A 23664-nucleotide genomic window follows, 5' to 3' on the forward strand; every position below is an offset into this window, starting at 1 on the left:
TAACAACTTAAGGCGTCTTTACAAGTTTTAAACAAAACCTAAGTCCTGCATGGCTCCTCGGACCACAGACTTAGGGAAAATTAACAACTTAAGGCGTCTCTACAAGTTTTAAACAGAACCTAAGTCCTGTATGGCTCCTCGGACCACAGATTTAGGGGAAATTAATAACTTAGAACTCTTGTGCAATTTCAAGGTACGTGCGAAGTTTAGCATTATTACAACTATCATTCAAATTCGCTGCATGACATTCCTCTTTCTTATTCGTTCATATTCGTTTATGTTGTTGCGAACGTTAAATAGAGGAACGGTGTTAGTAAACATCAGAAGAAAATAAAAAGAAAAAAGAAAAAAGAAGAGAACGTTCTATATTAATAAGCCGAGGTCAATACAAAGAGAGGTCTTTACAAAAGAACAAAAATAAGACAACTCTCATTAAAAAAATATATACAATAATTAAAAACCTAAAATCTAAGCCTCAGTAGGAGGATTCTCTTTTTGCTCTGGCTGGGGAGGAGGAACCTTGGAGATAGACTCTTTGGCAGGATCCTTGGCTTTATCAAGCAGAGGGATGGCATCAGGAATAGCCATGGCCTGCTCAGAAGCTTCAGGAGCGCCATCAGGATTCTCTCGGATCTCCGGCAAAAAGAAGACATTCTCGGGCAACCTCAGCGCGGAGTCTGCAGGAATTCCTGCAGCATCAAGGGCATGAGCCCATGAGATGCTGCAATAATCCCTACACACCTCCGGAATTTCCTCGGAGAGCCTGGCTTTAGTCTCTCCAACCTCGAGCTGAAAAGCAGCCTTCTTCTCAGCCTCGGCTGCTTCTCGAGCTAGCTGAACCTCTTCTTTAGCCCGCCAGACCTCCTCCTCAGCTTTTTGTAACGTGGCCCTGAGATCCAGCACTGTTTTTTTTTCAGTGGCCAAGCTAGTCTCGGTCACGTACAATTGTTGGCGCTGCTCCTCCGCTTGGGTTTCAACGTTCTTCAAGTTGGCCTCAGCACTCCGGCGCTTTTTCTCTGCCTCTTTGAACTTCTCCGCAAGTTCAAAGTTCTCTTGCTTGAGGGACCCCACGATTTTCTCCACCTCTGTTCGAGATTAAGCCTCAGCTTTAGCTAAGCTGCGGTTGCTGCGGCAGAACTCCTCAGCCACAAACACGTGCTGAGTGATCTGCTAACAAAACAAAAATTGTCTTAGAATGCAACAATGTCTAATGATTTCACAAAAGGGTAAAAGAGTGACTTACCATTGCAAGGTCCCTCTTAAGGGATAGAAAGAGCTCGGGCTGAGAAAACCTCCTATAGGCCTCCATATCCCGAGGGAGGAGTACTGGCTGCTCCAAAGCCTCAGCAATGTACCCTGCTCGACCCCTGTTGTATTCTCGGACCGATGTAGTGTAAGGGATAGCAACCCCATCCAGCTCTAGCTTTGGGCCCCAAGTGTACAGTTGAGCACGCACTTCAGCCCAGTTTTCCTCTTCTCGGCTCTCCACGGAGGAGGCCCTTTTATTCTTTTGCCCCCGGGTGGTTTTTTGCTGCTTGCCCTGGCGGGGCACCACCTCGCCCTCCTCAGGGATTTCAGCCAGCCTTTTCTTTTTTAGGTCCGGGTTAACCTTGAGGCCAAGGTCAGAAGGAACCTGAGGAGCAACTGGAGGAAGGTCCTGGGCCTGCGACTGAGCAGGCACCTTCGAAGATTGACTTTTCCTCGGGAGGACATCAATTCTCGTAAGGTGTTTCCTTTGCCAGCCATATTGTCTACCTCCTCGTCTGAAGAGTCGTCCGAGCAGGCTATAATAATCGGATCGGCGACCATGGAGTTTCGATCTTGCTCTCCTTCAGGGTCTGAAAGCTCAATCAAGGGGGCTTTATGAACCTCATCTTCAAAATAGAACTCGTCTATCTCCTCCTTAAGAGAAAGACGAGATGATTCGGTCTCTCCTTCAACTGGCGCAGTAACTTCAAGGTTGTCTGGAGGAGGTAATTGCGCGGCTGGTGGAGGATTTCGAACACCAGGTAACACGACTAGCTTGAGATCTTCTCGGGCCAGAAACTTGGGCTTGGATACGTCAATCCTAGCCAACCTTGGACTACCAGCTCTTATGGCGTGGCCAACGGCTTGGAAGGAACGGGTTAGTGGTTGGTAGCCCAAAACCAAATGACAAGCGCGTAGCTACCCGTCCTTGGCAACGTAGATTTCTGACCTTAGAAGATAGTTCAAGGCCTGAACGTTCACGTGGCTCAGCTTGGGGGCAACCAGAGCTCTATTTGCAATACAGCCGAGAAGGAGATTAGAATCAAAGTATAAAATTTATGACTTAAGCAAAAAAAAAAAAGAGTGAATCCGAAGAGCTAAGCCCCCTCCCTAAAGGATTGGCCCTAAAGGCGCCGCACTTGGAATTCCTGCCCGAGTTGGACAATGAAAACCATCGCTCCATTCTCCTGAGGTAATGAGGAAGTCATCCTTCATAGTCTTATTGGATATGGGGAGGCAGGAGATTAGCCTAACCACCTTGGATCGAAATTTAAAGTAATACCCTCCCTTCTCGACGTAGTGACACTCGTACATGTGAACCACATCATGCCAGGTCAGGCCTAGACCCATCCGCTCGTTCAAGACATCTATGCAGCCTAATTCCCTAAACATATTTGGAGCGCACTGATGTGGTGTCAACCTATGGTGGAACAAGTAGTCCCGGGTAATCCTATGCATGGGAAGTGTCATTCTTCCTTGTATAAAGGCAATCATAGGAATGACCACTTCACCTACGTCTCTATCTATCAATACTCCTTCTGGGGGACAGTACCGCAGAACCACCCCCTGCGGGATGTGGTACTTTGCCCTAAAGGCCTCCATAGCAGCCGGAGTCTCTACTAGGTCTTTGAATCTACCCATCTAAGTTGAACTAGAGGGACGGAAATAAAAACCGAGGAGAAAAGTGAAATCCGAGGAGAAATTCGAAGCAACGAAACGAACAGAACTTACGAGTATCTTCACAAACGACCAGTAAGATGCTTGAAAATCTCTTCTAGGAAGGACGCTTCGTGAAAGCAGTTGTGGAAATTTGAAGAACGGAAGTGCTTGTAGATTTCTGGGCGCTGGAGTTCTCTGGACTTCTCTGGACTTCTAATATGCAGATAAAAAAGAAAATATGAGCTTCTCCAGTGCTTTATATAGCAAGAGAGAGAAAGAGAAAACCACTCCCGCTTAAGAATTCGAGGAAAAATGCTGGCCGTCAGATCCACGCCTCGCCATTGGATGAAGGAGACATAAATCTACCTGTAGTAAATGGTCGCGCCTCGTAAATTGTAGCGCGTTAAAAGTAACTGTCCGCACGCGCGAACCCAGATCTCATTAATTCCATCCTTTGTAAATGTCAAAACCCCGTTTTTCTCCTCGGAAGGAGATCAAAAACTGGAGTTTTGAGAGGCTATTGTAGGGATCGGCCCAGAATAATAGGTTGATTGGGCCCCGGGCCCGTCCGAGGACCAATCCGTCCAAGGAGACATCGTAGCCCAGAATCCTTATTCAGACCCACTGGGTCAAAGAGAATATGTCTGAGGAGTAATTCCTCCTCGGACATTCCAAAATCCAGGTCAAAGGTGCGTTCCAGCTACTGTAGTTCTCCCTCCAAGCACATAAAAAGAAAGGAAACCCAAAATATCTTAGCAAAGGCTGCCACCACCACATTAAATGCACCACAACTACTCTCCTGGCTGCATTAATGAAGTGAAGACCCCTGAACAGTGCTAACATGGTCACTGCAACTCACAAAGAACTGATAAGGGTGTCTGATGGGACAGGTGCTCAAGTAGGGGTTTGGATGATCAACAAATGTAAAGCCCAGATGATAGGAGAGAGTCTATATAATATATAGAAGTCCCCCAAGAGAAGGGGACGAGAAAAACGGAGAGAAAAAGAGGAGAGAACATTGTAGAGAAATTTTATTTGCATGAATTTGTGCCCATTCATCAAGTTTGAGACCTTATCATCTGAGAAGGATCTCTTTTCACTGCTACCTCCTTTTGTTCTTGTTTCTGTATCTCCTGAGCCAATGCAACAAACCGTTTAAGCCAACTGGAACCAAGTTCTTTAGCCCATACTCTACAAAAAATTCATTGTGTGGGACTTTTTGGGCCAAGACTTGACCAACAAGGATCGGGTCAACTAAAATCGTGTCCCTACAAAACCCATTAAAGACTAAATAAATGTCATAAGAACAAGAAATTAGCAATTTATTTTAGTTTGATATATTTAACCTTTTTATTAAAATTTTAATATTTTAATAAATTTCATTCATAAAATATATTTAATAAAATTGTATAAAATTGTTTATATATGTATTTATATTTTATAGACATGATGAAAATAAATAGGGATGATTTATTCAGGAAAAAAAATTAGAGAGACAATTAGACATTTCTAGAAAGTCAATTTTTATTAATTTTTTTTTTGTTTGTTTAACAATCTATCTGAGGAGTGAGAACCGATCTTGGGCATTTTTTTCCTAAGATTTAAAATCTATTGGAGGTTTTTATGAGGGAAGGAAACTATTGAACAACAATTTCCTTTATTTGATTTATGTGATAGAAAAGAAAAGGGGGGAAAGCCAATTACCTGGGCCAAAAATAGAGAGAAACAGTCCAACACAAAATTGGGTCTAGCATAATTATCTTTTCATTTGTTCAAAATTACACTTTTGCCCATTATTTATTTGTTTATTTTTTATCACTCTCTCAATTTCATGGGGGCATTTAAGTAAAAAAAATACATTATTCTTTTCATTTCATTTCTCTTATCAAACCAAACATAATAAAGAAAATAATTTTTGTTAGGTTCTAAAAGTTTAGAACAATTGGCAAACCATGAACACAAACTTGTTTAGATATAAATCTTAGCGTCTATAGGATTTATTAGACAATGTTCAAGGTGTTGCAAGCCAGAATACAAGAATTAGAAAGCTGTAGGTTCAAGAATTCAAAACATGCCAGGTTTGATCAATTGAGAGAACAAGCTCAACCGATCGAAAGACGGATTCTGCAGAATTTAATTAAAGCCCAACAACTCTAGAGTTTCAGATCTATTTCATATAGTATTTAAAGGAAATGCTAAGGCACATTTTGTGAAGACTTTGGAGTTTCTCTTGTGAGATCTAAAAGATACTATGCCTTCTCCTTTCAAAGTCATTACTGGAAATCATTCTCATATCATTAGAACTAATAGATCTAAAGTTATTGCTACAAGATCAACAATTGATGGTGATCTAAAACCTTTGAGTGGGATCTCAAAGTCACAAACGTGGGAGTTTGTGGTCTACAAATCCAAGATAGAAAAGCTTGTGGAGCCGGAGTTGCACGTGGTCGTGTTAGTAAGTTCTACTTGAGGTAGTTTTAGTTTTTAAGGTTTAAATCTATTGTAAGCTTCCATTCTATCATAGTGAATTTTTTTACCTTAAAGATATTTAGGTTAAATCATTTCCAGGTTTTTTACCTTGAAACGGTTGGTTTTATTAGTTTTCCTAAATTATCATATTATTGTCTTCTTTACTTTTCCACACTAGATAATATATATGATTGCATGAGTTTAACCTAGATCTGAATAATTGATTTAAGTAACTACTTGACTAATTCATTAGGTTAAACTAATTGGTTTTTCAAGGGGTGTAAACAAACAAATAATTTCCTATTTTACTTTCTCTTTCCATCCCTATTTCCAAATATAAATTGTAGGGGTAAAATTCCCAAATCAAACAATGGGCCTTGGGCCCCATACAGAGTCCAGCCACGACCGAGGAGAAAATAGGGCGCCAAAAGGACTTCCAACCCAACTTTGATGAGTCCAAACTTATTTTAAAAGAGGTCCGAGGAGGAATGCCTCCTCGGACGTGCCAAATATGGACCAAACGTGCACCCTATCCATAATAAGGAATCACTCCAATGAATATTGGTAGTAAGGATGAGCCTCACAAAGCCGAGAGAAGGAAGAGAGTACAGGATGTCTAGGGGGAAACCACAATTGCCGCATTAAATGGAGGGAAGCTACTTTTCTGACTGCATTAATGTGGAGAGGACAAGCGAACAGTGTTACCTTGGCCACTACAACTCACAGAAAGGTAGGGTAGATGTCCGATGGGACGGGCACTCAAGTGATAGTTCAGATGATCAACAAGTGTAAGGTTCTGATTACTTTAAGGAGGCTACATAAGAGAAGGGCATCCCCATGAAGAGGGGATCGAAAAAAAGGAGAAAGAAAGAAGGAGAGATAGAGAGAGAAAGAATATAGCCTTTAATCAGGAACAGAAGTGCACCCACACGTCTCCTCGGACCAAACATCCAATGGATATAAAGGAGGTATTCTTACGTTCAAATCGCTGCATGGCCCAAAATTAACTAACACTCACTTCGTTAAGGCCTAGTTCTATAACCCGCTCTCTACAAATTCATTTTCAAGGGCTCTTTGGGCCAGAATCACCTACCTGTTGGGCCTAAGCCCCAAAAATTGACCCTACATGAATGATAAGAGTTTTTTTTTTTTTTTTTTTTTTTAGTTTCTCTTCCTTCATCTGCATCCAAACACAATAGTAGTAGAAAATTAGCAATAAAGCCCACCACTACACTCCAGGTACACATCCGCCCAAGATACAAAATTCAAAACCCCTATACTTTAGCAGCCATAAACCTGCGTACATTTTGCCAATTTACAACCTAATAACGTCTATCTCTCATTCTTTTTCAAATTGGGCAGATTCAGTTTCAGCTCTTTATCCTATTCTTTTATCTTTAACAATTCAGCAAAATAATTTACACAATTCCCACGGCTTTTCAGGTTCTATCTTCAACATCTGTAATCTAAATCAAGGGAGTCAATACCGTACCGGAGGCTGTACCAATTTGGCCAGCGGTACGATATATTTCGAATACTGGTCAATGCCGGTGTACCGTTTCGGGTTTACCGCTATTATATATATATATATATATATATATATATGTGTGTGTGTGTGTGTAGGGACACGATTTTAGTTGACCCAATCCTTGTTGGTCAAGTCTTGGCCCAAAAAGTCCCACACAATGAATTTTTTGTAGAGTATGGGCTAAAGAACTTGGTTCCAGTTGGCTTAAACGGTTTGTTGCATTGGCTCAGGAGATACAGAAACAAGAACAAAAGGAGGTAGCAGTGAAAAGAGATCTTTCTCAGATGATAAGGTCTCAAACTTGATGAATGGGCACAAATTCATGCAAATGAAATTTCTCTACAATGTTCTCTCCTCTTTTTCTCTCCGTTTTTCTCGTCTCCTTCTCTTGGGGGACTTCTACATATTATATAGACTCTCTCCTATCATCTGGGCTTTATACTTGTTGATCATCCAAACCCCTACTTGAGCACCTGTCCCATCAGACACCCTTATCAATTCTTTGTGAGTTGCAATGACCATGGTAGCACTGTTCAGGGGTCTTCTCTTTATTAATGCAGCCAGGAGAGTAGTTGTGGTGCATTTAATGTGGTGGTGACAGCCTTTGCTGAGATATTTTGGGTTTCCTTTCTTTTTACGTGCTTGGAGGGAGAACTACAGTAGCTGGAACGCACCTTTGACCTGGATTTTGGAATGTTCAAGGAGGAATTACTCCTCAGACATGTTCTCTTTGACCCAGTGGGTCTAAATAAGGATTCTGGACCACGATGTCTCCTTGGACGGATTGGTCCTCGGACGGGCTCGGGGCCCAGTCAACCTATTATTCTGGGCCGATCCCCACAATAGCCCTTAAAAACTCCGTTTTTTTATCTCCTTCCGAAGAGAAAAAACGGGGTTTTGACATTTACAAAGGATGGAATTAATGAGATCTGGGTTCACGCGTGCGGACAGTTACTTTTAACACGCTACAATTTACGAGGCGCGACCATTTACTCCAGGTAGCTTTATGTCTCCTTCATCCAATGGCGAGGCGTGGATCTGACGGCTAGCATTTTTCCTCGAATTCTTGAGCAAGAGTGGTTTTCTCTTTCTCTCTCTTGCTATATAAAGCGCTGGAGAAGCCCATCTTTTCTTTTTTATCTGCATATCAGAAGTCCAGAGAACTCCAGAGAACTCCAGCGCCCAGAAATCTACGAGCACTTCCGTTCTTCAAATTTCCACAACCGTTTTCACGAAGCGTCCTTCCTAGAAGAGATTTTCAAGCATCTCACTGCTCGTTTGTGAAGATACTCGTAAGTTCCGTTCGTTTCGTTGCTTCGAATTTCTCCTCGGATTTCACTTTTCTCCTCGGTTTTTATTTCCGTCCCTCCAGTTCAACTTAGATGGGTAGATTCAAAGACCTAGTAGACACTCCGGCTGCCATAGAGGCCTTTAGGGCAAAGTACCACATCCCGCAGGGGGTGGTTTTGCGGTACTGTCCCCCAGAAGGAGTATTGATAGATAGAGACATGGGTGAAGTGTTCATTCCTATGATTGCCTTTATACAAGGAAGAATGACACTTCCCATGCGTAGGATTACCCGAGACTACTTGTTCCACCATAGGTTGACACCACATCAGTGCGCTCCAAACATGTTCAGGGTATTAGGCTGCATAGATGTCTTGAACGAGCGGATGGGTCTAGGCCTGACCTGGCATGATGTGGTTCACATGTACGAGTGCTACTACGTCGAGAAGGGAGGGTATTACCTTAAACCTCGATCCGAGGTGGTTAGGCTAATCTCCTGCCTCCCCATATCCAATAAGACTATGAAAAATGACTTCCTCATTGCCTCAGAAAAATGGAGCGATGGTTTTCATTGTCCAACTCGGGCAAGAATTCCAGGTGCGGCGCCTTTAGGGCCAATCCTTTAGGAAGGGGGCTTAGCTGTTCGGATTCACTCTTTTTTTTTTGCTTAAGACATAAATTTTATACTTTGACTCTAATCTCCTTCTCGGCTGTATTGCAGATAGAACTCTGGTTGCCCCCAAGCTGAGCCATGTGAACGTTCAGACATTGAACTATCTTCTAAGGTCAGAAATCTACGTTGCCGAGGACGGGCAACTATGCGCTTGTCATTTGGTTTTGGGCTACCAACCACTAACCCGTTCCTTCCAAGCCATTGGCCATGCCATAAGAGCTAGTAGTCCAAGGTTGGCTACGATTGACGTATCCAAGCCCAAGTTTTAGGCCCGAGAAGATCTCAAGCCAGTCGTGTTACCTGGTGTTCGGAATCCTCCACCAGCCGCGCAATTATCTCCGCCAGACAACCTTGAAGTTGCTGCGCCAGTTGAAGGAGAGACTGAATCATCTCGTCTTTCTCTTGAGGAGGAGATAGAAAAGTTCTATTTTGAAGTGGAGGTTTATAAAGCCCTCTTGATTGAGCTTTCAGACCCTAAAGGAGAGTAGGATCGAACTCCGTGGACGGCGCTTCGATTATTATAGCCTGCTCGGACGACTCTTCAGACGAGGAGGTAGACAATATGGCTGGCAAAGGAAAAACCTTAAGAGAATTGATGTCCTCCCGAGGAAAAGGTCAATCTTCGAAGGTGCCTGCTCAGTCGCAGGCCCAGGACCTTCCTCCAGTTGCTCCTTAGGTTCCTTCTAACCTTGGCCTCAAGGTTAACCCGAACCTAAAAAAGAAAAGGCCGGCTGAAATCCCTAAGGAGGGCGAGATGGTGCCCCGCCAGGGCAAGCAGCAAAAAACCACCAGGGGGCAAAAGAATAAAAGGGCTTCCTCCATGGAGAGCCGAGACGAGGAGAACCGGGCTGAAGTGGGTGCTCAACCGCGCACTTGGGGCCCAAAGTTGGAGCTGGATGGGGTTGCTATCCCTTACACTGCATCGGTCCGAGAATACAACAGGGGCCGAGCAGGATACATAGCTGAGGCTTTGGAGCAGCCAGTACTCCTCCCTCGGGATATGGAGGCCTACAAGAGGTTCTCTCAGCCCGAGCTCTTTCTATCCCTTAAGAGGGACCTTGCAATGGTAAGTCACTCTTTTACCCTTTCGTTAAATCATTAGACATTGTTGCATTCTAAGTCAATTTTTGTTTTGTTGGCAGATCACTCAGCAGGTGTTTGTGGCTGAGGAGTTCTGCCGCAGCAACCGCAGCTTAGCTGAAGCTGAGGCTCAATCTCAGACAGAGGTGGAGAAAACCATGGGGTCCCTCAAGCAAGAGAACTTTGAACTTGCGGAGAAGTTCAAAGAGGCGGAGAAAAAGCGCCGGAGTGCTGAGGCCGGCTTGAAGAACGCTTAAACCCAAGCGGAGGACCAGCGCCAACAATTGTACGTGACCGAGACCAGACTGGCCACTAAAAAACAAACAGTGGTGGATCTCAGGGCCACATTACAAAAAGCTGAGGAAGAGGTCCAGCGGGATAAAGAAGAGGTTCAGCTAGCTAGGGAAGTAGCCGAGGCTGAGAAGAAGGCTGCTTATCAACTCAGGGTTGGAGAGACTGAAGCCAAGCTCTCCGAGGAAATTCCGGAGATGTGTAGGGATTATTGCAGCATCTCATGGGCTCATGCCCTTGATGCTGCAGGAATTCCTGCAGACTCGGCACTGAGGTTGCCCGGGAATGTCTTCTTTCCGCCGGAGATCCGAGAGAATCCTGATGGCGCTCCTAAAGTTTCTGAGCAGGCCGTGGCTATTCCTGATGCCATCCCTCTGCTTGATAAAGCCAAGGATCCTGCCAAAGAGTCTATCTCCGAGGTTCCTCCTCCCCAACCAGAGCAGAAAGAGAATCCTCCTACTGATGCTTAGATTTTAGGTTTTTAATTATTGTATTTTTTTTTTTAATGAGAGTTGTCTTATTTTTTTTCTTTTGTAAAGACCTCTCTTTGTATTGACCTCGGCTTATTAATATAGAACGGTCTCTTCTTTTTTCTTTTTTCTTTTTTTATTCTCTTCTGATGTTTACTAACACCGTTCCTCTATTTAACATTCGCAACAATATAAACGAATATGAACGAATAAGAAAGAGGAATGCCATGCAACGAATTTGAATGATAGTTGTAATAATGCTAAACTTTGCACGTACCTTGAAATTGCACAAAAGTTCTAAGTTATTAATTTCCCCTAAGTTTGTGGTCCGAGGAGCCATGCAAGACTTAGGGTCTGTTTAAAACTTGTAGAGACGCCTTAAGTTGTTAATTTCCCCTAAGTCTGTGGTCCGAGGAGCCATGTAGGACTTAGGTTCTATTTAAAACTTGTAGAGACGCCTTAAGTTGTTAATTTTCCCTAAGTCTGTGGTCTGAGGAGCCATGCAGGACTTAGGTTCTGTTTCAAACTTGTAGAGACGCCTTAAGTTGTTAATTTCCCCTAACTCTGTGGTCCAAAGAGCCATGCAGGACTTAGGTTCTGTTTAAAACTTGGATAGATGTCATAAGTTGTTAATTTCCTCTAAGTCTGTGATCCGAGGAGCCATGCAGGACTTAGGTTCTGTTTAAAACTTATACAGACGCCTTAAGTTGTTAATTTCCCCTAAGTCTGTGGTTCGAGGAGCCACGCAAGACTTAGGTTCCGTTTAAAACATGGATAGATGCCATAAGTTATTAATTTCCCCTAAGTCTGTGGTCCGAGGAGCCATGAAGGACTTAGGTTCTGTTTAAAACTTGTAGAGACGCCTTAAGTTGTTAATTTCCCCTAAGTCCGTGGTTCGAGGAGCCATGCAAGACTTAGGTTCCGTTTAAAACTTGGATAGATGCCATAAGTTATTAATTTCCCCTAAGTCTATGGTCCGAGGAGCCATGCAGGACTTAGGTTCTGTTTAAAACTTGTAGAGACGCCTTAAGTTGTTAATTTCCCCTAAGTCTATGATCCGAAGAGCCATGCAAGACTTAGGTTTTGTTTAAAACTTGTAGAGACGCCTTAAGTTGTTAATTTCCCCTAAGTCTGTGGTTCGAGGAACCATGCAGGACTTTGGTTCTGTTTAAAACTTGGATAGATGCCATAAGTTATTAATTTCCCCTAAGTCTGTGGTCCGTGGAGCCATGCAGGACTTAGGTTCTGTTTAAAATTTGGATAGATGCCACTGGACTAATAGGTGTGCGATGATCATGGAACAAAACATAGGCAGAACTACTTTCATTAATAATAATATCTTCTTAAATTATTTACATTCCATGGGCGAGGTACAGTTTTTTCATCTATGTCTTCTAGGTAATAAGCACATATTCCGACCACGGATGTGATGCGATATGGTCCTTCCCAAGTTGGTCCCAGCTTGCCCCTGGAGGGGTTTTTAGCACTGCCGAGAATCTTTCTCATCACGAGGTCGCCTGGACTCAAAGGTTGCAACTTTACATTTACGTCATATCCCTGCTTTAGCTTCTGGTGATAGCTGGGCATATGGATCATCGCTTTTTCCCATTTTTCCTCGGCTAAATCTAGACTTCTCCCCAATAACTCGTCATTATTGTCTGGGGTGAAGGTGTTAGACTTCAAGGTGGGGAAGCTGTTCTCGATTGGGAGTACGGCCTCGGCCCCATAAGTCATTGAAAAGGGAGTTTCACCCATTGATCGTCGCGGCGTCGTCCGATAGGTCCATAAAACATGTGGGAGCTCTTCCACCCATCTCCCCTTTGCCTCATCCAACCTCTTTTTAGTCCACTTACTATGACTTTGTTCACGGCCTCGGCTTTTCCATTTCCTTGAGGGTAGGCAAGAGTGGAATACCGGTTAATGATCCCAAACTCGCAGTAGTACTCCCTGAAGTTCTTACTATCAAATTGGAGACCATTGTCCGAGATGAGTGTGTGTGGAGTTCCGAAGCGTGTAATAATGTTCTTCCAAATGAATTTTTTGGCATCCACGTCCCTGATGTTGGCCAAAGGTTCAGCCTCCACCCACTTGGTGAAATAATCAGTTTCGACTATTATATATCGCTTATTCCCTACTGCTTTGGGGAAAGGACTGACAATATCAAGGCCCCACTGAGCAAACGGCCAGGGGCTGGAGAAGGGGTTAAGGACTCCTCCGGGTTGGTGGATATTTGGGGCGAATCTCTGGCACTGATCACACTTCTTTGCATATTCTTGGGCCTCTCTTTGCATGTTCAACCACCAGTATCCTTGGGTAAGTGCCCTGTACGCCAGCGATCTCCCTCCGGTGTGACTTCCACAAATCCCCTCATATAACTCTTCAAGCAAGGATTCAGATTCTACTGGGTGTATACATAACAGGTATGGCCCAGAATAGGACCGCAGGTATAGTTTGTGGTCTTCTGATAACCAGAACCGAGGAGCATTCCTCCGTATCTTCTCGGCCTCCAGTTTTCCTTCTGGTAATGTATCGTCCTTGAGGAAGTTCACTATAGGATCCATCCAACTAGGACTCTTTCTAACCTAATGGACCTGAGCTTTCTTTCCTCTAATGGAACTTGTCTGGCATAAATCCTCAACAAGGATTGTCCTGGGCAGGTCATGTGCAGAGGATGTGGCTAGAGTGGCTAGGGAATCCACATGTGTGTTCTCGCTTCTCGAAACATGCGTCAGGTTAAAGGATTCAAAGTCTGACTGCAAGCGTTTGACCCGGCCGAGATATTCCTGCATTCTAGCATCTCTAGCTTCTAACTCACCCATCACTTGGCCAACGACCAATTTAGAGTTCTAGAACGCTTCCATTGCCCTTCCACCCAATTTTTGAACCATCATCATCCCTTGAAGTAAGGCTTCGTACTCGGCCTCGTTATTGGTAGCCAAGAACTCGAATCTTAGCGATTTCTCAATGGCAATGCCTTCAGGCGATATTAAAACTAGCCCAATTCCAGATCCTCTTTGGTTGGCCGCGCCATGAGGGGCTACAACTATGTATGCAAACAGTACCTCGTCTGCCTCAAGGCTAGACATGATGGGTGGTCGCGACAAGTATTCCTTAAGTTGGTGGAAGGCCCGGACACAATCCTCCGACCACTCAAACCCTTTCCATTTATTTATCAAGAGGTAGAAAGGTCGACATCGGTCCGCAGATCGTGATATGAACCGGTTTAATGCTGTGATCATGCCAGTAAGTTTCTGTACTTCTTTTGGATTCCGAGGAGCCTGTAGGCTATTAATCGCTTTGATTTGATCTGGGCTTACCTCTATCCCTCTGTAAGTTACCATATAGCCTAGGAATCTCCCAAACCCAACCCCGAATGAACATTTGGAAGTATTGAGCCGCAGCTTGTGCTCCCTTAAGATGTCAAAGATGATCTCCAGGTCCTGTATGTGCTCGGACACTATTTTGCTTTTTACTACCATATCGTTTATGTAGACTTCAATAATTTTGCCTAGCTGTGGTTCGAACATTCTGGTCATCACTCTTTGGTAAGTTGACCCTGCTTTCTTTAGTCCGTAGGGCATTACCTTGTAGTGATAGTTCCCGACGGGTGTCATGAACGCCATCTTCTCCTGATCCTCTGATGCAAGGGGTATCTGATGATAGCCCCGGAAGGCGTCCAGGAAGCTCATTCAAGGGTGGCCTACAGTTGCATCCACTAGTCGGTCAATTCGAGGTAATGGGAATGGGTCTTTCGGGCATACCTTATTCAAGTCTGTGAAGTCCACACAGACTCACCACTTCCCCGTTTTCTTTCTCACCACCACCGTATTTGCCAGCCATTCAGGGTAAAAAACTTCTTTAATGGCTCCTCCCTTTTTCAGCTTCATCACTTCGTCTCTAACAACACTAGCATGTTCCTTTGAGGGACGTCGGGGTGGTTGCTTCTTTGGAATGGAAGATGGGTTAACATTCAAATGGTAACAAATAAGGCTAGGGTCAACCCCCGGGGCATCGTAAGCGTCCCATGCAAACACATTGACATTTCTTCTCAAAAACCCGACCAGTTCCTCTTTTTCTTGAGGAGGCAACTCGAAGCCAACCTGGAAAAATATCTCCGGGTTATTGTCAACGACAAACTTTTCTAAACTTTCACACCTTATCTCATCGGCTGGCTCATTGACTTGCTCTGCCGAGGTGGCTGGTTGCTATAAGTTCTTAGAGGCCGAGGACTCGGCATTGGACCGACGTGAGATGGCGGCTACCATACACTGCCTGGCCATGGCCTGATCTCCACGAATCTCTTCCACTTGGCCTCTGGACGAGTATTTTACCTTTTGGTGAAGTGTGGAGGATATAGCTTCTAGGGCATGGATCCATGGCCTGGCTACTATCGCTGTGTAGGGCGAGTAGGCGTCGACCACGATAAAGTTCACCTCCACCACCTCTGACCCAGTCTGTATGGGTAGTCTGATCTGCCCTTTTGGCGTGACAGTCTTCCCTTCGAAGCTGATAAGGGGAGAGTCATGAGCCGTCAAATCCTCCGGCCTCAGGTTCAACCCCTTGTATAGATCAGGGTACATTACCTCTACTGCGCTATCCGGGTCTACCAGCACCCTTCTCACATCAAAGCCTCTGATTCTCAGCGTAACCACTAAAGCATCGTCGTGAGGTTGGATAGTTCCCCTCTTATCCTCGTCTGAGAATCCTAATATTAGCGAGCTTCTCTTTTTAGACCTTTTAAATTCTCTTCCCCCGTCCTCGGTAGAGAGCCGAGCCACAGACAGCACCCTGGAAGGAAATGACTCGGTTCTTCCTGGAGCGGCGAGGATGACATGGATCGTTCCTGTGGGGGGTCTTAAGGATACATCTTTTCGAGGCTCTTGCATTGCCTAGCCCGGATGACCGCTTGAGGGGTGTAAAAGGTGACGTAACTTTCCTTCTCGGACCAACTGATCTAGGTAAGTACGGCCTGTATGAGGCCGGTACGGCCAGTATTTTTTCCGGTACGAAACAGGGGGATCGAACATATCGGATTGCTGGCCGGTACGGTATATTCTGGCCGTACCGGCCGGTACAGTACGGAATTAACTCCCTTGATCTAAATTGCTAGTTTTTGTTTTATTTTTCTTCTCTTTTTTTATTTTATTTTTTATCATTGACTTTTGTTTGATTTCTTTCTTGCCATGGCTTCCAGGGATTTAGAGTTTGAGGTGTACTTATCTGTGAGTGAATAGGATTTTTATCTATACTACTATATAAAGGGCTTCCCCTATTTAAGTTCCTCACCTTCGTGATTATAAAATACCTCCATCCTATTCACTTACAAGTTTTCGACTAACAGAGATAAATACATAAAATAAAATTCCTCTACTTTAGCAACCCACAACTCACATATGTTTCTTCAATTTACAACCTAATAACGTCTATCTCTCATTCTTTTTCAAAATGTATATTGAACTCTATATCCTATTATTTCTTCTACACAATTCCAATGGCTTTTCAAATGCTATCTTTTGCTTCTCTAATCTAAATTGCAAGTTTTTCTTTTACTTTTCTTCTCTTTTTTTCATCATTGACTTTTGTTTGAGTTCTTACTTGTCATGGCTACCAAGGATTCAAAGTTTGAGGAGTACTTACCTACGAGTGAATGAGATTTTTATAGGAATTCAATGGTGTTTGAAGATTGTTCATTACCTGTGGTTGACTTGGATATCATTGTGCCTCAAAGACAAATTCTCACCAACGTGTTTCCAAACAATCCTTTGCACCAACATGTTTTTAATTTCACCTATGTGTTTCTTAAGTAAACTTAATTTTCAATTTCATATATATGGGTTTTCTCTCTCTGTGAATTTAGTTGGTATTATTATTATTATTTGTGCTTTCTCAGGTAAACTTAGTTTTCAATTTCATATATATCCACGTGTTTAACCTTGCTGCGATTCTTTTAAATAATTTTAAGGACTTCATCCATTCAATCTTATATAATTTTTGTTATGATTCTTTCATATCCCTAGAATCCTTTGCACCTTTAAAAAAAAAAAAAGAAAAAAAAAAAAAAAAAGAATCCTTTGCACCCTGTTTATCTTTTCCTCCCTCTTTCTTTTCTCTTTTTTGTGTGTGTGTCGATATTTCAAACATTTCATCCAAACACAAACTCTTTTTTTTTTTCCTTTTAAAAAAAAAGGAATTCAAACACAAACTCTCATCAAAGTGTTTCCATCTTTTCCTTTTTTTCCCCCTTCAAACACAAACTCTCATCAAGCTAGGGACGAACTCAGGATTTTAAGCTAGCGGAGGCTAGAATATAAAGGGAAAAAAAAAAAAAAAAAACTTCAAATAGACATCCACATAGTATTAAAAAATTACAAATACAAAAAATCATTATTTCTAAATACATTAAGAAGCAATCATCTGCCAACAAAGACAAAAATATTTTTTAATACTAGGCTCGCTAGGATTTTTTTTTTTTTTTTTTTTTTGGTTGAAGTTAAAGCATTCACAGTGGTGATACTAAAATTTTTTGCTTTTAACACCTCAAAAAACTACTTTATTTATTTTATCACCATATTTTACAATACACCCGATATCAAATGTTCTTTTTTTTTTTTATTACTTCATTTAAAATAATATAAAAAACTCATTAAAATAATAAAGAAATAGAGAGAATTTGATTTTTTTAATTGAAGGAAGAAATATAATTTTAATAAAATATTGTATTTTATTTTTAACAACTTGTTACAGTTAACTGTTATTTATACTAGTTTACTGTTGTTGCAAAAAATTTAGCTTTAGTTTCTCTTATAACACGTGATTTTTTTGTTATTTGGTGGTAAAATAGTTTTTTTTTTTTTTTTGCTAAAATACAATCACCATTGTGAATGTTTTTATTGTTTTTGTTAATTTTTTGGGTTGAATAGTTTCTATTTGGGTTAGATTAGCTAGATTGATTAGAGAGAAGGGAAACCTAAGGTTTTGGAAGAGGGCCCAACTACAAATATATATATATATATATATATATAATAAAAAAATAAAATTTGGACCCAAGGGGGCTTGGGCCCCCACCTGAATCTGTCCCTAATTCAAGCCTCACATGAAATGATTGTTATCTAAGAAATTGTTGTTAAAGATTTATTTTGTAAAAAAAAACTATATTTATCATTTGTGTAATTCTACATGGGATTCAATTTACTATTTTTTGATAATTACTAATTTACTACCACATCAACTTTCTATTTGTTGATTGTTACTAATTTACTATTACATCAAAAATGTTTCGTACACTTTTTATTTATTTATTTATTTTAAAGTTTGTTGCTAAATCTCGAAAATTTAGGTTTTTCTTTTTAAAACTTTTAGGGTTAGAAGTAAGTTGATAACTCTTATAAAAAAATCAGAATTAGTTTTAAAAAAAAAATTAATAACTAATAAAGGAAAGAGGTGCGAATAAAAATTTGGATACATAAATCATTTTAAATGATTTATTAATTTTCTACACTTTACCCAAAAACAAAAAAGATAGCACTTGTTTAGCGACTCTTTTACTTTTTTATTTTTTATTTTGTAAAGTTTAATAATTTTCATTCATCACTATTTGAAATTGCTACATTTTCTAATTACAAAAATATTTAGAAGTATGATGAGATTTATGCATTTATGGGTGAAATATTTTTTTAATATAAATATCACCATACCTCTAGATGTTTTTGTAATTGAAAAATGTAGCAGATTCTTTTGAGTACATACTATCTTTTTTTGTTTTTCCGTGAAGTATTAAAAAAAATTACTGTAAATCATTTAGCTTTTAGTTTTTTTTTGGTAAAGTATAGAAACTAGAAAAACTTATTAGCTTTTAACTTTAATGTATCGTTTTTTAAAAACTTCTTTTTCTCCTGCTTTTTTCACTTTTTCAAACTTTATCAAGGTACTAGTTTAATAAAGGTACAAGTATTCTTAGCATCAAAAAATATTTTCAAGGTACAAATTTTTTAAAGGTACAAGAATTCTTAGCAAGCTTATTAGTTTTTAGCTTGAGTATAAAAGCAACGCTAGTCAAGTCCATTTTCAAAAGACGTATAGTTTGCTATTTATATTCCTTCCCTCTCTTCTCTGCTTTCAAAAATGGCGGACAGAAGGGGCAGACAACACAGAGCCTCAACGATCGCCATTACAGTCTTCTCCGAGACCTCTCCGCTCCTCCAAGCACTCTTTCGGTACTCACTCCTTCATATCTCTCCCTCTCTAAGAAATTATTCAAAATTTACCCTAATTATTGAATATTTTGTGTGTGTGTGTCTCTCTCTCTCTCTCCTCACTCTTTTTTCCATAAATATTTTTGAAATGCCTTAGAGTAAATGTTGATTACTTTACTGTGTAGAAGTAGGAGAAGCGAAGCCATCGATTGTCAACGAAGACGATGATTCTGATTCTTTGCTCGGTATTTATTTATTTATTTATTTTTCTCCTTTTATATCTTGTACGCCATGTGCATGTATAAATTTCTGTGTTTTTGTTGTTTTATTATGTGGTTCATGTTGAGTGGATTTGTAGAGAAAGAGAAGCCGGTGAAGGTATGCAGCTTCTATGTTCAGTTTCGACTCGAGATAATCATAGTGCTGATAAAAAATTTTATACACTCTTCCATGTCAATTTCATTATATGGTTGGGTTTATCAACTGTATTGTTGATTTTCGTTGTTGGTTAATGAAAATCGACATTATGGTCGATTAACCCAATTATATAGGATAGAACGGTGAAGGAGAATACATGTGGTCAATCTTGATTAGATGGTTAAAGATCTATAGTTGATTTAAGATTCATTGGCTTTTTCTTTGTGCAGAAGTTAATACCTATTTTGAATTTTATGCCTACATAAATAGTTTATGCTGCAAACTGGATTAATGGAATGTTTGGAATATTTTTTCTCTGCGTTGAATTTGTTTCTCGATAATATATTTTTTGCAGAGGCTTTTTTTTTTATTAGCGGGAGTAGATGCTTGTATGAGATTTTCCCTAGTAAAGGGACTGTTTAGATGTTTATAGAATCTGCTGGTGACATTAGTTTTCATCTTGTAGATGCTTGTATGAGATTTTCATCTTGGTGATATTTCAGGAAAGGAGAGTAACATATCTCAAATAGTCATCATAGTTGTACCCATTATTTCTTTTGTGGTACTAATAATAATCTCCTTCTGCATCTACTTAAGAGTCAGGAAACCAAGGGAGAAACAACAAAGTAAGTAAAATAATTCGTTCATTTCTTTTTGTTATCCAAAAATATGAATTATTGCTAAGATAATAACAAACAAAGTCAGAAATTATGAGCTAGGTTACATAGATGTGCTTCCTAAAGTTCTCAGGTATGCATGATATCTGTGGGAGTAAAAAATTCCATCTATATTATGAGGACAAATTTCCCACCACGACATAATTTGGGGATTATTTTTTATTATTTTGTTTTTCATAAAATGATACTTAACTACTACAAATTAAAAATAGTCAGTGTGTTCCGTCAATAAATTTACTTGCACTAAAACAAACAAGAAGTTGTTATATACTAATAGACATGACTTTCCTATCTAGAAGATTTTAATAAATTATTAGTTTTTGAAAGGTCATTGCTGTTGCATGCACATATTATAAATTGTGTTGCTTTTTAAATAATGCACTAACGTCTTGTTCAGGCGAATCTGTGGATGAGATTAGAAGGGTGGAATCTTTGCAGTTAGGCTTTGGCACTACTAAAGTAGCAACAGATGACTTTTCTTATGCAAAGAAGCTTGGGCGGGGTGGATTTGGTGTTGTTTACAAGGTAAACCTAAAATTATTGTGATGCAACAAATGACTATTGATTCAAGCAATTTCCCTCCCATTCCAACCCCAAATTGTAAAAGTTTGTAGTCAGGATGCACATGTTTAAGTCCAAAGGGTTAAATATGTTTTATTCTAATATGCTTTTAGGGTAAACTCTTTTATGGACAAGTTATTGCTGTGAAAAGGCGTTCGAAAAATTCAGGACAAGGAGATCTTGAATTTAAGAATGAAGTTTTGTTAGTGGCCAAGTTTCAACACCGAAATTTAGTTAGACTCTTAGGATTTTGCTTGGAAGGAATTGAAAGGATTTTAATTCATGAGTTTGTGCCCAATGGAAGTCTTGACCACTTCATTTTTGGTATGATTTAATTTCTTCCTTTATTTCAAATTATATTCATTGTAAATTATTTTGATTACATGTCTTTTGTGGATAGATTTCCTTCACATTTTAGTCCAATATAATATATTTGATTGACTTTGTGTAGATCCAATCAAGTGTGCACAACTGGATTGAGCAAGACGCTACAAAATAATTGGAGGCATTGCTCGAGGTCTTCTCTACCTTCATGAAGATTCTCGACTTCGTATTATTTATTGGGATCTCAAAGCAAGCAATATCCTATTAGATTCTGAAATGAATCCAAAAATTTCAGATTTTGGCATGGCAAAATTGTTTGAACTTGATCAAAGCGTAGGCAATACAAGTAGAATTGTGGGGACCTAGTAAGTATTGTACCTTTTTTTTTTGACAATCTAGTATCTATCTTACATAGGTATACTTGATGTTTACATTGTACCAAAAGAAACAATATGAAATTGCTAATAAATATTGTTGAAAATAATTGTGAATGTGCAATGGATATATGTCTCTAGAATATGCAATGCATGGACAATTCTCAGTAAAGTCTGATGTTTTTAGTTTCGGTGTGCTAGTGTTAGAGATAATTAGTGGACGAAAGAACAGCTCCTTCCAAAATGGAGAGAATATTGAGGACCTTCTAAGCTATGTAAGTATTTTTATTTTTGGGTCTAATGGAACATATACCCCGTAAGTATGGAACAGTAGGACTGCATGTTCAAATCCCACCATGTGGTTCAATGGGAGTGGAGAAATTTGAAAGAATACCTTTTTTTCTCTATGTTTATGATGTGGAGTATCAAGCATGCTACCCGTTGGGCAGTACCTATTAGTATGGCACTAATAATGTCCATAAAGTGACAAATTATTGATGCTTGTATAGCTAGTTGGCTTTATACCAAATACATAGGAATCTAGCAAAATTGAAGGATTAGTAGAATAAAATACACCCCAAATATATTTCTTTTTAAAACAAAATAAAATAATGTTTTCTCGAATACTTAATTTGTCATTTTATATTATCTTGCAGGCATGGAAAAATTGGAAATATGGTATAATTTCAAATCTTGTAGATCCCACATTGAAGGCAGGTTCGACAAATGAAATAATGAGATGTATTCACATTGGATTACTGAGGGTGTTTGGTACATGTTTTCATACAACAATTTTCAGTTTTTAAACAAAATTATACGTATTTTCACCCACACGTATTTCCACACGTGTTTTCAAACAATAATTTTCAGTTTTTAAATGCATGTACCAAACACCTATGTATTCAAGAAAATGTAGCTGATAGACCAACTATAGCATCCGTTATTCTCTTGCTTAATAGCTACTTTATTACTCTACCAATACCATTAGAACTAGCATTTTTTATGAACAGTGGTACTGAATCAAACATTCGCTTGCAATGGAAGAATGATTCAAGGGTGACGGAGTCAAATCAATCTAAAAGTAGCTCTGTCCAAGCTTCTATAAATGAGGTGTCAATCACTGAGCTATCTCCTAGCTAGTGTTTAATGAATTTGAAATTTAATACTACTATTTTCCTTTTTTTTTTAAATTGAAGAATACACAATATATGAGCTATTAATACATTAACAACTTAGCATTCTTTTCAAAACCTGTATTATTTAGTGACCCAAAAAAAAAATTTTGGGATTTGTTTATTGTATTATGGTGTTTGATTGCCAAAGTCCTCAAACACTATGCGTCTATGCTTGATTTACTTTTCCTCATGTGTTTCCCATCCAATGGAAGCTTCTAATGCAAAAACATAGGTCTCAACATGGGGTTTTTTTAACCCATCAATATACTTTATGCTTTCCCACATGAAATCTTTGCTTATATAAATAAATATATATATATATATATATATTTATTTATTTATTTATAAGCAAAGACTTCATATAGGAAAGTATAAGATTCTGCCAAGTGGCGTATTCTATGCGAAGAGAATTGAAATAATATTCTCAAATGTTACATTATAGATAAAAACAAATTAAATATTAACTTTTTGTTTTATTTGGTTCAATGTTCTAAGACTTTTCTAATTAAATAATAAATATTATTTGTATCATTTAGTTCAATATTTCAAGATTTTTTATCCCTCACACATACACAAAAAACTATTTGCATTTTAAATCATCATTTTCACTTCTTGCACTTCTACCCCTTTATATATATACTGTGGGGGGTAAAAGACCAAAAAAGTCCATGTCAACGTCCACATTAGGCCAAGGGCCCAGTCCTAGGAAAAACCCCTCCTCGGCCATGGGAAGAACCCTCCTCGGCATTGATGTAGCCGAGGACAAAAGGGGCAGCCCGCCACTGGTAATGACACTCCAGATCATCCCACGGAACAATAAAAAGACTAGAGCAGAAAAGGATAGCGCAAAATGGAAATGTCAGAGGAAAAAGCTGCCATGATTGCATTCGATGCCTTGTGCCTGACATAGCCATGCTTTTCTGCCTTGATAACCACTCCCAACAACTGGAAGGAAGGGCTGATGGGATAAGTACCTACCCAAGGAATCCCATTGAGGATAAAGGAAACTACTATAAAAAGGGAAGGGAAGGAGACAGAAGGGCGGGGCTGAGACCCCCCAACACACCAAAGGCACTAGAAATAGCTCCTCAGACCGTGCCGATGACAAATCCTCTCTGGTGAACTCAGTCCATCTTAACTTGATCGTGAAGAACATTGTGTTAACCGTTGTCCATACATTAAAGCCTAACTCTTTGGCCCACCCTCTACAAAATCATTTTGAGGATAAAGGAAACTACT

The 23664-nt window shown here is 39.9% G+C and overlaps 1 protein-coding gene and 1 pseudogene across 1 annotated transcript; both read left to right on the plus strand.

Annotated features, from left to right (window-relative positions):
* Positions 1–9618: 9618 nt before the first annotated feature.
* On the plus strand, positions 9619–10705 carry LOC115964824. The gene is made up of 3 exons (XM_031084068.1): positions 9619–9930; positions 10007–10184; positions 10272–10705. Exons 1-3 carry the CDS (start codon positions 9619–9621, stop codon positions 10703–10705), a joined length of 924 nt encoding a protein of 307 aa, XP_030939928.1.
* Positions 10706–20042: 9337 nt separating this feature from the next.
* Positions 20043–22390, plus strand: LOC115964825 (annotated as a pseudogene).
* Positions 22391–23664: the final 1274 nt, after the last annotated feature.

Source organism: Quercus lobata, chromosome 10, assembly GCF_001633185.2.
Source record: "Quercus lobata isolate SW786 chromosome 10, ValleyOak3.0 Primary Assembly, whole genome shotgun sequence".
NCBI lineage: Eukaryota > Viridiplantae > Streptophyta > Magnoliopsida > Fagales > Fagaceae > Quercus > Quercus lobata.